This window comes from Octopus sinensis, linkage group LG1 (assembly GCF_006345805.1).
Source record: "Octopus sinensis linkage group LG1, ASM634580v1, whole genome shotgun sequence".
In the NCBI taxonomy this organism is placed as follows: domain Eukaryota; kingdom Metazoa; phylum Mollusca; class Cephalopoda; order Octopoda; family Octopodidae; genus Octopus; species Octopus sinensis.
Genome location: NC_042997.1, coordinates 67,442,981 through 67,459,283, shown reverse-complemented (window position 1 = coordinate 67,459,283; position 16,303 = coordinate 67,442,981). Strand labels below are relative to the sequence as shown.

Genomic DNA, 16,303 nt, shown 5'->3' with positions numbered 1-16,303 from the left:
CATTTTACCTTACAGTTCTATCCAGTCTCAGACCAAAAAAAAAAAAAATTATTTTATATACCTTACACTGATGCATAGAAAATATTTAAAACTTTTAATATAGAAAATCTTTATTTGTTCAGTCAAATGTCAACAAAGTCAAAACTTTTCCCTAACAATTCCAGTCAGCTTTTTAAAAATTAAGGTGATGTCACATAAAAAATTATTCATTAGAAACATATTGACTGAAATAATGACCTAAACTTAAACTGAGAATCATTTGTTGTCTATAACAAAGAATCAGTCTCACAAATCTTAAAATGAATGTTCTGTGATCTCTCCAGTACCCTAATAATACACATCCTTAATAATTAGTATTTGTTGTAGTAAGAACAAAATAGTTAGCGCACACACACACAACCTCACCCCTTCAAAAAAAGCAAAGAGCTTTGATCAACAGCATGCTTCAAAATGAAAATATTGTTTTAGAAAAACCACAAGTCGAAATTAGGAAAAGAAGTCAACAGCTTTAAAATTTTAATAGAGACAAAACTGAAAGAAAAAAAAAACATTTCTTCAATATCATATTAAATGTTATATTCTGGGGAGAGGAGGGAAGTTTGCAAAATATCAAAGCCCTAAACCTATTTTGTGTTCATCTGTTTTCATTTACACTGTATGTAATCAAAGTTTTAGTTTCAAGCAAAATTTTGAAGTGAAAAAAAAAAGTCTCTCGAGACAAATTCTTATGCATTTTAAATATTTTTCTTTCTTTTATAAAGGATTTTTGGGAGGGATACTTCATCTTTTAGCTCTTTTTTTTTTTTCTTATACCTTGTGGCTATACCATTTTATATTTCCCATGCAAAAAGATATTATGATTAGCATATATTTATTATGTTTGCTATAATATAAAAATGTTTAAGTGATTAGTCATGAGTTCATACATAAGCTAGAGTTTTCACAATTTGTTTTTGTTTTGTTATAATGAAAGCACTCCTGTGAAAGCTTTCCTGTTGGATAGTTTAATAGAGAAACAAAACCCCCTGTATAAACATCTTCTAGTGTAGTGAAAATGTAAAAAAAAGTCCATAAGGGGTTTTGGTCAGATTTTAAAAGAAGTTTACCACCAGAGAAAGCGAATAAACAACATTAGAACTACAATGACAATGACAACGGCAGCAGCCTTTGCATAAGTGGACCGGAGATTCAAGTAAGTTGCATCCTTCTTATACTGTTGTGACAATATTGATAAATTACTGGCTTTATTGCCTAAAGCTGAAATCACAAACAGAAAAGAAAAATAATTAGTTTTAATCTATACAGTTTTAAAGATTTTGATAAATCAAAAACAAAATCAAAATAAATAATTCTTTCCCTTCCACTACAGTCAAAAGGCCTGAAATTTTTGAGGGTGAACTATAGTCGATTACATCAACCCAATGCTCAACAGGCATTTTATTAACCTTGAAAGGATGAAAAGTAAAGTTGACCATGGCAGAATTTGAACTCAGAAAGTGCAGCTGGAAGAAATACAGCTAAGCATTTTGTTGGGTGTGGTAATGATTCTGCTAGACTCACTGCCTTTTCCAAATAAATTTAAACCATCAACAAGTTAGCACTTTCATGACTCTGATTCTTTCTTCCACTTTGAATTCTTGTTTATACATATTTCTATTTAATGTATATCCAAACATATTCTTTCAGGAATTCAAAACTCATTAGTAAATTTATACTCCATGAAAATAAAATCAAAATTTGCTTCTGTGTAATTTCGGAAATTGTGCCAAGATTATAAAACAATGTAAACATAGCTGAATGGTTAACAAGTTTGCTTCATAAATAAGAGGCCCTGAGTTCATTCCACTGCATAGCACCTTGTGCAAGTTGGAGTTACTTAAACTTGGGGTAGATAAAACTGTGCAGAAGCTCATTTAACAGACTATTCCTGTCACTTTGAATCACAAACTTGTGTTATGATGATTCTGCCTAAAGGTTATATTAAGAATACAAACATCTGTAGAATATTTAGTCACTTACATTTAAATGAGCCAGAGAGTTCCATTGATGGAGCTACAGGAATACTTAACATACTTCTATATGTGTGGGATAAGTATTCTCTCTCTCTCTCACACACACACACACACACACACACACACACACGATTCTGAACCTAACTTCATAACCACACAGCCATGCCTGAACCTATATCTTTCACTAAAGTAACAAAAAAAGCCATACAAAGCATCAACAAGGGAGCCTTAACATGGTCACTAAGTCTGCTAGAAATAAGCACAAAGTTGGCAGTGTCAGGCAGTTTGGCATTAAAAAGGTTATATAAAAACCTTCTGACTATTAAGTATTCTGGTTAAGAACTCAGTACAGTGTTGAAGACAGGATACAAATTGCTGGCCTGTAACCTGGTAAACAGGCACTACAACTGTGACCCCACCCCACCCCCACCGAGATATAAACAGAAAAACAAAAAAAAAGTAAAAATAAATTTAACAGGAAGAATAATGTTTTCTCTGTTATACTTACTGTTTAGGGCCTCTCCACGTTGTAAAACATCATCAATATTTTGTACCATAATTCGTTGCACATCTTGAAGTTCTGTATTGATACTAGACAAATTCTTCCGAGCCCGTGAGTCCATATAGGATTTACGAGTTTTCTGAATGAATGTGTCTGATAAAATAAGAACATTAATTTTTAAAATTAATATATTTGATCAACAAATGTTTCTGAAAATTTGATGTCATTTCTTAAAAATAATTATTAATTCTTTAAATATAGAAACACCATCATGGTATGTCCAGTTCCTTGCTGGCATGGGTGTTGGACTGATTGTCACAGTTCAAGCAAGTCCTTCTTCATAAGGACTTACTTGGACAATAATAATGATTTCTTTTGTTGGCTACAAAGGCCCAAGACATGAAGGACAATATCAAAGAATGAGTTACAGCACACAAAACAAAAAATAGTAATAATAACGAGGAGGATTTCAAATTTTGGCGTAAGGCTAGCAATTTGGAGGAGAAAGCAAGCTGATTACATCAACCCCAGAACTTGACTGGTACTTATTTTATCGACTCCCAAAAGGATGAAAGCTAAAGTTGACCTCGGCAGAGTTTGAACCTAGAACGTGAAAACAGGCAAAATGCTGCTAAGCATTTTACTTGGTGTGCTAACGATTCTGGCAGCTCATTGCTTTATTAATAATGATGATCATGATCATGATAATGTTGTGGCAACATGAAGAGGTAGCAAAAGTGTGGCATTAGAAACTGAGTGAAAAGTCGGGGTCAGAGAGAGAGACAAGATGTAGTACAAACACAAACCACAGAGAGCGGCTGAGTCAAGGACCTGCAAAATCCTGTCTGATTTCCCAAACCAAACAGGTCAGGTGCTTGAGCACAACAAGTTGGACCTATCAGTGAATTAGCTTGTCTTTGGAAATGAAAACGATGAAGATAGTACCAATTATTGTTGGGGCTTTGGGGGACAGTATCAGAAGGTATTAAGAGGAATATAAAGGAAATGGGAATAGAGAGTCCAGTAGAGCTGTTGCAAAATGTTTGCCACCTTGGCATGGCCAGAATCACCAGGAAAGCATTAGAAAGCTGAAGAGAATAACATGGTACCATAGACTGTAGATAGGAAGTTTGTTATACATGTAAAACATCAGGAGTTTCAACAAAGCCTGAGTTAAAAGAATAGTAGTAATGATAACAATTCTTTCTATTATAGGCACAAAGCCTGAAATTTTGTAGGGAGTGGGTAAGTTGATTTCATCGACCCCAGTGCTCAACTAGTATTAATTTTATTGACTCCAAAAGGATGACAGGCAAACCTCAGTGGAATTTGAACTCAGAATGTGAAGACAGCTAACATCTAGTCCAACATGCTAATGATTCTACCAGCTAACTGCCTTAATAACGACAATCTCTCTCTATATAAACGGCAGTTTGTCTGTGCGTGTTTCTGTGTGTCTGTTTGCTTGTACCCTCACCCTGACCACGGCTTTCAACCGATTCTGATGAAACTTGACACACACATAGCCCAATGTCATAATTCAAAACTAACGCAGCGAAAATTTTGAAAAGTTCCCCCAGTTCTGAAAAAGATCGATAATTCGACATGGGGTCGAGAATCAGGAATACGAACCACAAACTGTCTAGGGGACGCAACTCTACCTTTTTTAAATCTCAAAAAAAAATTTACCATCATTTTTTTGCTATTTTTTGGCTATAACTCTCTAAAAATGCTTTATAGTTATTTCCCTTACAAACCTGAGCAACGCCGGGCGATACTGCTAGTAATAACTATAACAGAAGCCAGTGTCCTTGCAATTGTCATCATCACTTCTATTTTTCCATGCTTGCATAAATCAAATGAAACTTCAGAGAGGCAAAATTTTCTATGGTCTGATGCCCTTCCAGATGCCAATCATAACCTATTTCCAAGCAAGGTAGCAATCATAAATCTATTGAATGTTCTTTCACATAAGACTGCAAACACATGACACAGTTTATATGAATGGTGAGACTTTTGTTTACTATCAATGCACACATGTAAAGACAAAGGAAAATATGTGTTTAGTCTCTCACTCACACACACTCACACACACACACACACACACACACACACACACACAAGGTGATTGGTATTAAAGGCATCCAGCCGTAAAAATCATGCCAAAACAGACAGTGAAGCCTGGTGCAGGCTTCTGGCTGGCCAGCTCCTGCCAAACTGTCCAACCCATGCCAGCATGGAAAACAGGAGTTAATTGATAAAGGTGATATACATACACACACAATAAGCTTTTTCCAATTTCCCTCACAAAATACTGGTCAACATGTGGCAATAGTGGAGAATACAAGTTGACAGTGTCCATACAAGAGTAGCTGAACCCCTAATCACACACTTTCAAAGCCCGCTCCTTAACCAGACAGCCATGCCTTTCCTTGTATCTAGTGAATGTTGTTAAATGTTAAAAGAATCCTCTCAAAATGCAAGAGCATAAGAAAATCAAATGAAAACAGGTTACAGAATATTACAAGCTCCACATTTTGTTTTCAGCTACATTTACATTTCTGGCAACTCATATAGTTTTTCATGTACAATATTCATTACTTCTCTTTCATTTAGTGAGGTGAAGTGTTTTCCTAATTCAAGCTTGATGGAAACCTTAAGTTCCTGTTCCAGGTCATCTGAGTTGCTGAATGAATAAAGAAACCATAAATGGCTTCAATTGTACCAGAAACACAGTTAATAAAGAACTGTTGTTTCCTGACTTGTAGTACAAAGACATGCTAAGTACAAAGAATGGTTGTTACAGTTTTAAACACTGCTTTTGTATTTTGTGGAGGATTCTTTGTTGAATGTCTGACAAATGACTTAAAATAACAGAAGTGTAATCATAACATTGTGGACAACAATAAATAAATTATTATCTGCTTTGAGTTTTGTGGATATTGTTTTTCTCAAAATCTGCAGCAATATTTTCTCTTATCTATATACATAAATGACTCTTTGGCTTTAACTATTCTTATCTTAAAGTTCATGTAAACAAACCAACTCACTTGGACTAATTGTTTATGACAAACTAAATCAAAACACCGTAACAGTGGTTTCTATGAATTGCTGACAAACCGTAACTTCACATATGTGAAGCCATAAGATTTTAGTAAGATCAGGCACAGGAAAACATAGAACTAAGTATTGAAGGCCAATCTGAAAATGTTGAATGTTACGAAGGAGATGACAGGATTGAGATATGTGGTGCATTGCTGTATTTGAGAAGACCCACCCACCACACCAGAATTGAGATCCTAAAAGCAAGGTGCCACATAAAAAGTACCCAGTACACTCTGTAAAGTGGTTGGTGTCAGGAAGGGCATCCAGCCATAGAAACCATGCAAAAACAGGCTACGAAACCTGGTGCAGCCTGTGAGCTTGTCACTTCCTGTCAAGTCATCCATCCCATGCCAGCATGGAAAATGCTAAATGTTAACGATGATGATGATTTTAGATTTCAGATCTTAATGATAGCATGATGTCTTAGTTTTTACATGCTCTAAATGTTTTTCTCATTACTGGTTCATCATCATCATTTAATGTCCACTTTTCCATGCTCATATGGATTGGATGGAATTCATAGAAGCAAATTTTCCTATGGTTAAATGCCTTTCCTATCACTAACCCTCACCTGTTTCAAGTACGGTAATATTTCCTCATGACCAGGCATATCTCAGAAAATTGGAAACAAAGGTCACTGCCTGCATGATAGTGACACTCACGATAATCATGCAATGTCAAGGTAAGGAGACAGTAATGCATGCATGCATGCACGCACACACACTTCTTTCAGTTTCTGTCTACCAAATCTATTAAATAAGGCTTTGGTTGGCCCAGGGCTATAGTAGAAGACATTTGCCCATGGTGCAATGCAGTAGAACTGAATTTGAAACAATAAACCTGTTTCTGGCTTTTGTTGACATGGAGAAGGCCTTTGACAAGCTCCCTTATCTAGTGGGCAATGTGAAAGCTAAGGATAGATGAGTGATTAGTGAGAGCTGTGGAAGTCATGTACAGGGATGTCATTTGTAAAGTGAGAATAACCAATAAGTATAACAAGGAATTTAGTGCAGAAGTAAGAGTCCACCAGGGGCCAGTTCTTAGCACCCTCTTATTTATCATGGTCCCCCAAGCTATAACTTCGGAACTTAAGACTGACTGCTCCTGGGAGCTTCTCTATGCTGAATCACTACCAGACTAGAGAAGAAATTTCAGGTGTGGAAGCAAGATTTGGAATCAAAGGGTCTTAGAGTTAACATAGCAAAGACCAAAGTACTGATAAGTAGGAAAACAAACAAATTGCAGGTACCTTTAAGGAGATGGCCTTGCTTGATATGTAGACAAGGTGTCTAGAGAAACTCCATAAGGTGTACCCAGTGCAAGCTATGTACACATAAGAGGTGCAGCAGTATCACTGGACAACTAGTAGAAAAACTAGTCTTTACATGTAGCAGGTGTACAGGTACATTAAACACCAGGAATGTACAAAAACACAGACACCCCCATATGTCAGCAGAGATCCCTAGAAATAGTAGACAGTTTCTGTTACTCAGGTAACCAAGTTAGTAGTGGGGGAGGTTGTTCCAAAAGCACAGCTGCTAGAATAAGAATAAGCTGAGTAAAGTTCAGAGAGCTACTACCTCTATTAGTAACAAAGGGCCTCTCCCTCAGAGTGAAAGGTAGATTGTATGCTGCCTGTGTACAGACAGTTATGCTACATGACAGTGAGATATGAGTTGTGACTACTGAGGATATACAAAGACTTGAAAGAAGTGAAGTCAGTATGCTTAGCTGGATGGGTAATGTCAGTGTGCATATATGACAGTATAAGTGATTTGAGAGAAAAACTGGGTATAGCATCAGATATAGTATGCAGGAGAGAAGACTATGCTGGCATGGCCATGTAATGCATATGAATAAGGACTGTTTCATCTCTAATTGTAAAGGGAACATGTGGAAGGGGTAAACCCAGGAATATATGGGATGAAGTGTTGAGAAAGGATCTACAAACGTTGGGACTCACAGAGGGGATTGAGACTCCTGGAAGTTTGCTGTGCTTGAAAAGACACATCAAGCTAAGTAAAAGCATGGTCCCTTACGGATGTTAAATGATCTTGGTGATGGGTTGGGAAGCAAACTTCTTTACTACACTGCTATGCTTGCACATATACCAGACAAAACTGACACACTTGACAAAATTTCCAGGGTTGCATAGCTATTAAGACCATAATATGTAAGATTCTGGAGAAGTTACATATTGTGCAGACATCACTCAATAAATAAAGCTACTTACCAAATTCAATGAAATGATAAGGCCGAGAAACAGTGTCCACTTTCTTTCCATACTGTAAGGAAAATTCTCCTTGTAATTCTTCTAGATACAAAAAGGCAAGCCTCTTGGAAAATACTTTTTCACATAAAACCAAGTAACAAACTCCACGTTCAATTAGATAACTAAAAGATAATTAAAACAACAATTAGTTGCAAATATAAAAATACAAATTCATAAAAAAATAAACCCATACTGTTTAATACATATAAGCGTACATATAGGGATTGGACAAAATAATGGAAACACCTAGCATCATAACATCATAATTTTGAAATATCTATAAAACCATCAAAAGCTTGTTTATTTTTGTTTTTTGATTTATTATTAGTGTTGCTTAATGTTTTGCTAAAATTTTGTTGTTTCTTTCCAGATATCATCACAAAAAGGTAATTAAAATTCATTATAATGACAGGTCTATCAGACTTTCAAAGAAGTGAAATTATTGGTGCTCTTATGGCAGGCACTAGTGTAATGAAAGCAGCTGAAATGTTTAGTATATCGAGAACTACTGTCTCAAAAGTAATGATAACCTTTGAGAAACAAAACTCCGGAAGAAAACCAAAACTTTCAGATAGGGCCATTGGACTCTTATGTGAATTATTAGAAAGGATCACAAAAGTACAGCTTCCAAAATTACTGCAGAGCTTAATGACTACCTCAAGAGCCCAGTTTCCACAAAAACTGTTCACCGGGAGCTGCACAATGCCGGATTTCATGAGAGGGCTGTACAAGAAAATTACTACTTTCAGAAACAGATGTTGCAAAGCATTTAGAGTGTAGTAAAAAACGTACAGAATTGGTCCCTAAGGAGTGAAAGAATGTTATTTTCTCGGATGAGTCATCCTTTACCTTATTTCTGACCACTGGCAGAGTGTATGTGTGGAGACAGCCAAAAGTAGCATTTGACCCGGACAGCCTTCTTCCAAATATTAAACATGGGAAAAGGATCTGTGAGGATTGGGGATGTGTGTGTGTGTGGGGGGGGGGGGCACCAGCTATATCTTGGAAATCTGCCGGCCCAATGGTTTCCCTCCATGGCAGAATTAATAGTCAAGACTATTTAAGCATTTTATCTGATCAGATTCATCCTATAGCTGTGGAATTGTTTCTGGAGGGAAATACAATCTTTCAGGATGATAATGCACCAATTCACACAGCTAAAGTTGTTATTGAATGGCACAAGGAACATTCTAGTGAAGTTGAATATCTTATTTGGCCACCACAGTCCCCAGATCGCAATATTATTGAACATTTATGGTGCATTTTAGAAAAGAAAAACAAGTAAGGAGTCGATATCCTCCACCATCATCACTACATGAACTAAAGACTGTTTTAGCTGAAGAACGGACAAAAATTCCTTTAGAAACAATTCAAACTTTGTACGAGTCCATACCTCATAGAATTGAAGATGTAATTGTAATTGCTGCCAAAGGTGGTCCTACCCTATATTAAAATAAATTTGTTTGAAATTTTAAGGTGTTTCGATGATTTTGTCCAAACCCAGTGTGTGTGTGTGTGTGTGTATATATATATATATATATATATACACACACACACATATTATTCAAAGGAATTTCAACTCTGTTTTTTTGACTGGCTGTCTTTTGTCCTTTATATATGTTCCTGTGGACAGGAGTGTTTCAGTTGACAGTTGAAACACTCCTGTCACAACCTGGGACCTTGAAGACTGCTTTAATGCAAGAAAGTATACTAGTCCTTTAATATTTGATATTCAATATTTCATCTATTCAATAAGACAATCAATACTTAATTTCATTTTACAATATATATTATTTATACTATATATTCTATATTCTACATTAATATTATAAAGAATATAAATAAAACATAAAAACAGACAGATTTGGAATTCCTTTGAATAATATATATATGAGAGAGAGATAGAGAGAGAGAGAAAGGGGGAAAGAGAGAGAGAAAGAGAGTCCAATGTTCACATTGTTAAGAACTCAGTTCTTGCTATTATAGGTGCAACATTGTTAATGTCATGTAGCTATAGTCAACTCTTTTGAAGCAGATCCAATTGTGGACATTAGCCTATGACACACTCAGCTACAATCTGTAGTGTTTGTACATATCAGATGTCACATTACAGCCTGTGTAGTACAAAGAGTAATAGTAAATCAATAATACATTTCAAACAATTTTCATAAAATTGAAAGTTCTGGAGGTAGCCAAATCAAAGGTAAGTAAAGCTTCACTAGACATGGATAGCAACCAAACAGAGAATTTAGATTAAGTGTGGCAATCACTGCTGAGCTATTTTGGTATGGACATGTTTATATTTCACTGGACTAGGCATTAAAAAGAATTAGTCTTAAGACGAAAGCATTGCCTTTAACTCTTAGCATTTAAACTGGCCATATCTGGTGCAAATATTCTAACTTCTTTGTGTTCACCCTTACTAGATCTGGCTTCCCACACTTACTCTCTGATGTCATTCTAAATATCTACAATCACATCATTGAAATCTTGAAGCTACAAGATAATGAATGATTAATTCAAAACTGTGAATAAATAAGCATTACATATGATAAAATAATCTGAATGCTAAAGGGTTAATAGCACTGTACTCAGCTTTAATTCTAGAGGGTTATGTTCATTGGAAATTGAAAGCAGAGTGGAAGATTGAGTAGGTCTGATTCATGAAGTGGAAAGACTGGAATGAGTTTAAAGGATACATTAGGGATGACAACAGAAATGGTAGATACATAGTTTTGGATGAAGCTGGTAGAGTTGGCAAGTTCAGAGTAGCATACTATGTTGTTATGGGAGTGCAAAATAGCAGATGAACACAACATATCAACATAAGAAGTCTTATCTATTAAGGCAGAAGGAGGTCTGGGGATGTGGCCCAGAATGCTTGAGTATAGTAGGTGCACCATAATAAATATTTGAGTAATACTCTTTGTAACTGTTTGGATATGTGGAGATGAGATGAGCCAGAAGGAAAGGGTTGTAACACCAATGGTCAAAGGGTTCGACTGGAACAGGGAGCGGGAGAGAGGAAGTGAGGGAAGGAAGACCAGGGTCACCCACTTTTGCCTAAACTGCTTGTAATGAACAGACGTGAGGCGAAATAGCTGAGAGGGACTGGTATTAGCAGCTGCTATCGTTAGGTGCACAGGCTGGGTACAAGTTTTGGATTGAGTACAGCTGGATGATAGACAATGAAAAGGTAGACAAACCATTTCTTATTTCCCCGTATTACAGTTCCCTCATACAACAGGATCTAAACATTTTTCTAGCCCATTCAAGAAATATAGCCTATGGGCTACAGTTCTGCCTATATTATAGATATGTGAGTGCCCTACAACAAGTATTTTTGATATGTCTAAGAGTTTATGACTGCTTCAAAATGATATTGTAGTGGCAACTATAAACTATGTGCCTAATTATGTAGTAAAGTAGTTTGCTTAACAGTCACATCTGGGTTCAATACCCTTATGCGACCCTTGGGTAAGTGTCTTTGGTAGACGGAAATTGATAGAAGCCCGGTCGTATATATGTGTGTGTGAGTGTTTGCATATATGTTTGTCTCCCAGCTGACTAACAATCAGTGATGGTTTGTGTCTATCCCTGTAACTTAGCAGTTTGGCAAAAGAGATTGATAGAATAAGTGTCAGGTTTTAAAAAAAGTACTGAGGTTGAATCATTGGACTAAAAACCCTTCAAGGCATCCAATGATATATATATATATATATAAATACATATTTGCTATTAGCAATGGAAACAGCCTTTGTAATGAATATTACATATAGTTTCCAATTGAACCATTATGATTTGCCTTTTGCTAAGACACAATAGTTTGTCTCAGACTATTAACAGGAAATAGATGCCAAAATCATGTCATAGTTGAATGATTAGTGATTGGAAAAGCATTCAGCTGGGAAAATTTAGTGCAAATATTTAAATTACAAACACTAAAATAATAAGAAAATTCATCAATGTTTAAGAAAGACAAAAAGTTTTTGATACACCCATCATTTCAAATTAAGACAATGTGTATTTGTGAGTGCTGGTTATTTGGTATTAGATGTTTTAGTGCCATAAAAATTGCTTTTACTCAACATAACAACTATCATCCTGAGAATCGTTAATAAGTGTCAAATGAAAAACTGAAATAAGTTATATTTTGGATAAATTAGCATAGCAATTTTTTCTGTTAATAAAACTTTTGCTGTTTCTTCATCATATAAAGAGAGATAACTTCATTTGAACTCTTTCTGCTTATTTCCTTCTTCACTTTTTCACTCATTATGTGGTGTCTATTTTTCTTATGTCTATGTAGAGATGGTTCATTGTATGTCAATTGAATTCATTTTCAATTCCGTTTAATGTTTCTCTCTCACACTTATGCACCCTCTCTTTCTGTACATGTGCTTTTTCCTAATCCTTCCAAGACATTGATCTCCTGGATCTCCTTTGTCTTTCTCTTTCAGGTATTAACTAGCAGCTGTTCGAACTGAACACCAGCCATATCAACTTGGCCAGTGTTGAAGAGAATGCACAAATCATGTGAGCAGTCCGTTCTTCCCAACGTAAATCATTGAAGGAAAAAAACAAAAAAACTAGTTCCATCACATTTGTTGTTTCCCTATTGGCCAAGCCAGTTGTCACTGTGTAATATATATATTATGAAGTGGAAAACACAGACAACAGATGGCTATTGATTTTTACCTGCTTGTAAATATTGCATGTATGAGAGGTGGGGGGTTATATGGTTCTGGCGTCCAGTCCCTGCATGTGTAAGGGAATTATGTAAAGTGTGTATGTGTGTCAGTAACTAGCTGATTATGCCTACCATAATAATTTAGGTGCTTTACGTTGATAATTATGAATTTGGAAATATCTGAATGCAGAATAATAAAATATCAAACAAATCCAAAGTTATATCATATAGATTGTACAGGCGCATGGCTCAGTGGTTAATTCCCAGACCAGGCTGTGTATTGTGTTCTTGAGCAAGACACTTTATTTCATGTTGCTCCAGTTCACCTGTATCAAGTTTGTCTTTGCCTTGGATAACATTAATGGCATGGAGAGGAGGGGCTGGTATGTACAGGTAACTGCTGGACTTCCGTAACAACTCTGCCTGGACTTGTGCCTCAGAGGTAACTTTCTAGGTGCAATCCCATGGTCATACATGACTGAAAGGGATCTTTACCCTTTTAGTACAGGGATGATGGATATGGTTGAATTTTATTATCAGTCACACTTGTAGCTTGTTTTGGAATTTATATTGAACCATTACTTAAGGTAGTAAAGAATTTTTTTAATGGAATCCTGAGGCAATTGCACATGGTAGAATATGTTATTGGATCATTACATAGCTGAAGAGTTTAGTGGAAAATTATCTTAAGCTTCATTGTGATAGAAATTCTGCAACCTTATGGCAAATATTGGCAACTCTCCTTGTGTCTTTCACAAAGATGTAGCAAGGGGATATAAGGCAAGACAACTTTCCTCCTCCTGCTTTCCTCTGGGCTCAGGTGTGAAAGGGTGCAAAATTTTTTGGCCTATTATGATTGTTAAGGTGTTAGTGGGTGTCAAAAGTGTTTTTGCCTTCAGCTACTAAGAATTGTTTCTATACTACTGGTTTTCTTTGTTTTAATGATTTCGAGTTGTTTTCTTTTACTACAATGAAAACTTTTCTAATTGACTATAGACAAATGGTTCAGGAAAGATTTCCAAGGTGGAACCATGGGCATTATTATGCATGGAAACCCTATGCTCTTTAGGTGTCTGGATATCTCTTTCTATTTCAGTCTCAGTCTTGAAAATAACCAAAGAAATAAAAAAAGCTCAACACTGGCATTAGTTTGGCTGTAGGAGCTTCAGGAAGCAGGCCAAGTACTTATCTGGTTGAATTAAAGTCTACATTTCTGAGCTTTCTGTTATATTTGATTCCCTTAATCTTTTGTATTTTATAAAATACAAGCAGAGAGATTGTTTAACTATATTTGAGGATATTTCTATAGGAAGTGTTTGTGTGTGAGAGAGAGGGGGGAGAGCGGGAGAAGAGGGAAAGAGAGGGGGAGCAGGAGTGAGAGTGTGTGTTCAGTACAACTTTGACACCTTGTAAAACACTTAGTATTTTTATCTTATTGGCAATCTATGCAATCCTGAGGTACCTATATAGAGTGACTCATCAAGGGAGTCCCTACACAATTATTTGACTGAACAGAGGCTTCCTCATTGACTTAACTATATGCCCGCATATCACACCACATTGTTTTTTAGATATGTTCCTAGAAAACCCTAAAAGTATAAGATGGTCACAACTAGAATACCTTTGATCATGGTTCTGCTTGATGAGGGTTGTCCTGGAGTGAAACAATAACAACCAACATACAGCTAGAGCAACTTAACTGCAGAGAGGTAACTGTCTTGGCCAATAGCAATACGATATCTACAAATAGTTTGCCAATCAAGTCATTCATGCTTTTAATTAATAATTCCAATAATGACTTCATAACTAGACATGGAGCCCAAGACTTTTCAGAGATTGATTCTAGAATTGTGTAATCCACCATGCACTTTAAAGAGCAGAAGTGATGTAAGTGAAGCAGAACCAACTGGAGAATCATAACCAGGTCACAGCTTTGGTTCATCAACAATCTACTGCTACACTACCATAACCGAATTATAATAATAATTTCAAACAACAACAGGGCAATTATAATGACATATTTTATTAAATCATAATGCACAACTGATACTTAAATTACTAAAGCAACAATAAGTTGAACACAAAGTAGAGGGAAGGAACTAAATGTTTTAAGCAATTAGTCCATTAGTCATTATTTCTGTCAATTTACCATTCACAATATTATAAAAATAAGTATTATTATTATTATTAAGGTAGTAAGCAGGCAGAATCATTAGCACACCAGGTGAAATGCTCAGCAGTATTTTGTGTCGCTATGTTCCGAGTTCAAATTCCATTGAGGTCAACTTTGCCTTTTATCCTTTCAGGGTCGATGAAATAAATGCCAGTCAAGTCCTGGGGTTGATGTAATCGATTAGTCCCCTCCTCCCAAATTTCAGGCCTTGTGCATATAGCAGGAAAGATTATTATTATTAAGGTGGTGAGATGGCAGAATTTTTAGTACATAGGGTAAAATGCTTAGTGGCATTTCGTCCATTTTTACATTCTGAATTCAAATTCCACTGTAGTTGACTTTACCTTTTCTCCTTTCAGGATCAATAAAATAAGTACCAGTTGAATATTGGGGTCAATGTAATCAATTTATCACCCCACTGAACTTGCTAACCTTGTGCCAAAATTTGAAATTATTATTATTATTAAAGGTAGGGAGCTGGCAGAATTATTACCACGCCAGGTAAAATGTTTAGCAGTATTTTGTCTACCTTTATGTTCCAAGTTCAAATGCTGCCAAGGTCAACTTTGCCTTTCATCCTTTTGGGGTCAATAAAATAAGTACCAGTAAAGTACTGGGATTGATGCAATTGGCTTACCCACCACCCTGAAATTACTGGCCTTGTGCCAAAATTCAAAACCATTATCATCATCATCATTATTATTATTATTATTACTATTAATAATAATAATAATAATAATAATAATAGATTGGCTGAATCATTGGAGAAACTGCTTTGTAGTATTTGCTACCTCTATCTATCTATCTATCTATCGTTTGAGTTCAAATCTACCATAGGTCAACTTAGCTTTCATTATTCCAGGGTTAGTGAAATAAAGTAACAGTCAAGTGTTGGACTTGATTTAATTGACCATCTCATATCTCTAATTCTCTGGTCTTGTTATCAACATCTCGCCAAGCAAAATACCTACAGCATTTCGTTTGTCTGCATGCTCTGAGTTCAAATTCCACTGAGGTCAATTTTGCCTTTCATCCTTTCGAGGTCAATAAAATAAGTACCAGTTGAGAACTAGGGTCAATGTAACCAGCTTAGCCCCTTCCCCAAAACTGCTGGCCCTGTGCCAAAATTTGAAACCATTATTATTAATATTATCATTGTGGTGAGCTGGCAGAATTTTAGCACACTGGACAAAATGCTTTATGTTCTGATTTCAAATACTGCCAAAGTTGACTGCCTTTCATCTTTTCAGGGTTGATAAAAAGAGTAGTCCTTTTCACCCAAAATTTCAGGCCTTACGCCTATAAGAGAAAAGTTATTATCATTATTATTATTGTTGTTATCAATAATTCAATTATGCTATCTCCTCTATCATTTCAATACTGGCCACTACTCCACAGCTCATGTTATATCACTCTTCCTCTTTATTATGTTCAGTCATACCCAATCCTTCCTTCCCTAGCTTTGTGGAATCCTCTCTCAGCCCATGATTTTTTACAGTTGTTCAAGGGAACCATAGGCACCACCTACTCCACCAGACCAAACTATTAA

At 35.9% G+C, this 16,303-nt stretch overlaps 1 protein-coding gene across 1 annotated transcript in view; it reads right to left on the bottom strand.

Moving 5' to 3' along the window:
- Positions 1–486: 486 nt before the first annotated feature.
- Positions 487–16,303, bottom strand: part of LOC115211677 (vesicle-trafficking protein SEC22b) — a 28,810-nt gene continuing 12,993 nt past the window's right edge. The window contains exons 3-5 of the mRNA XM_029780322.2: positions 7,853–8,013; positions 2,521–2,667; positions 487–1,257 (exon numbers count right to left, since the gene is read on the bottom strand). Of these exons, the coding sequence (XP_029636182.1) occupies positions 1,103–1,257; positions 2,521–2,667; positions 7,853–8,013 (463 nt within the window). The 3' untranslated portion in view covers positions 487–1,102. The remainder of the gene's footprint in view (positions 1,258–2,520; positions 2,668–7,852; positions 8,014–16,303) is intronic.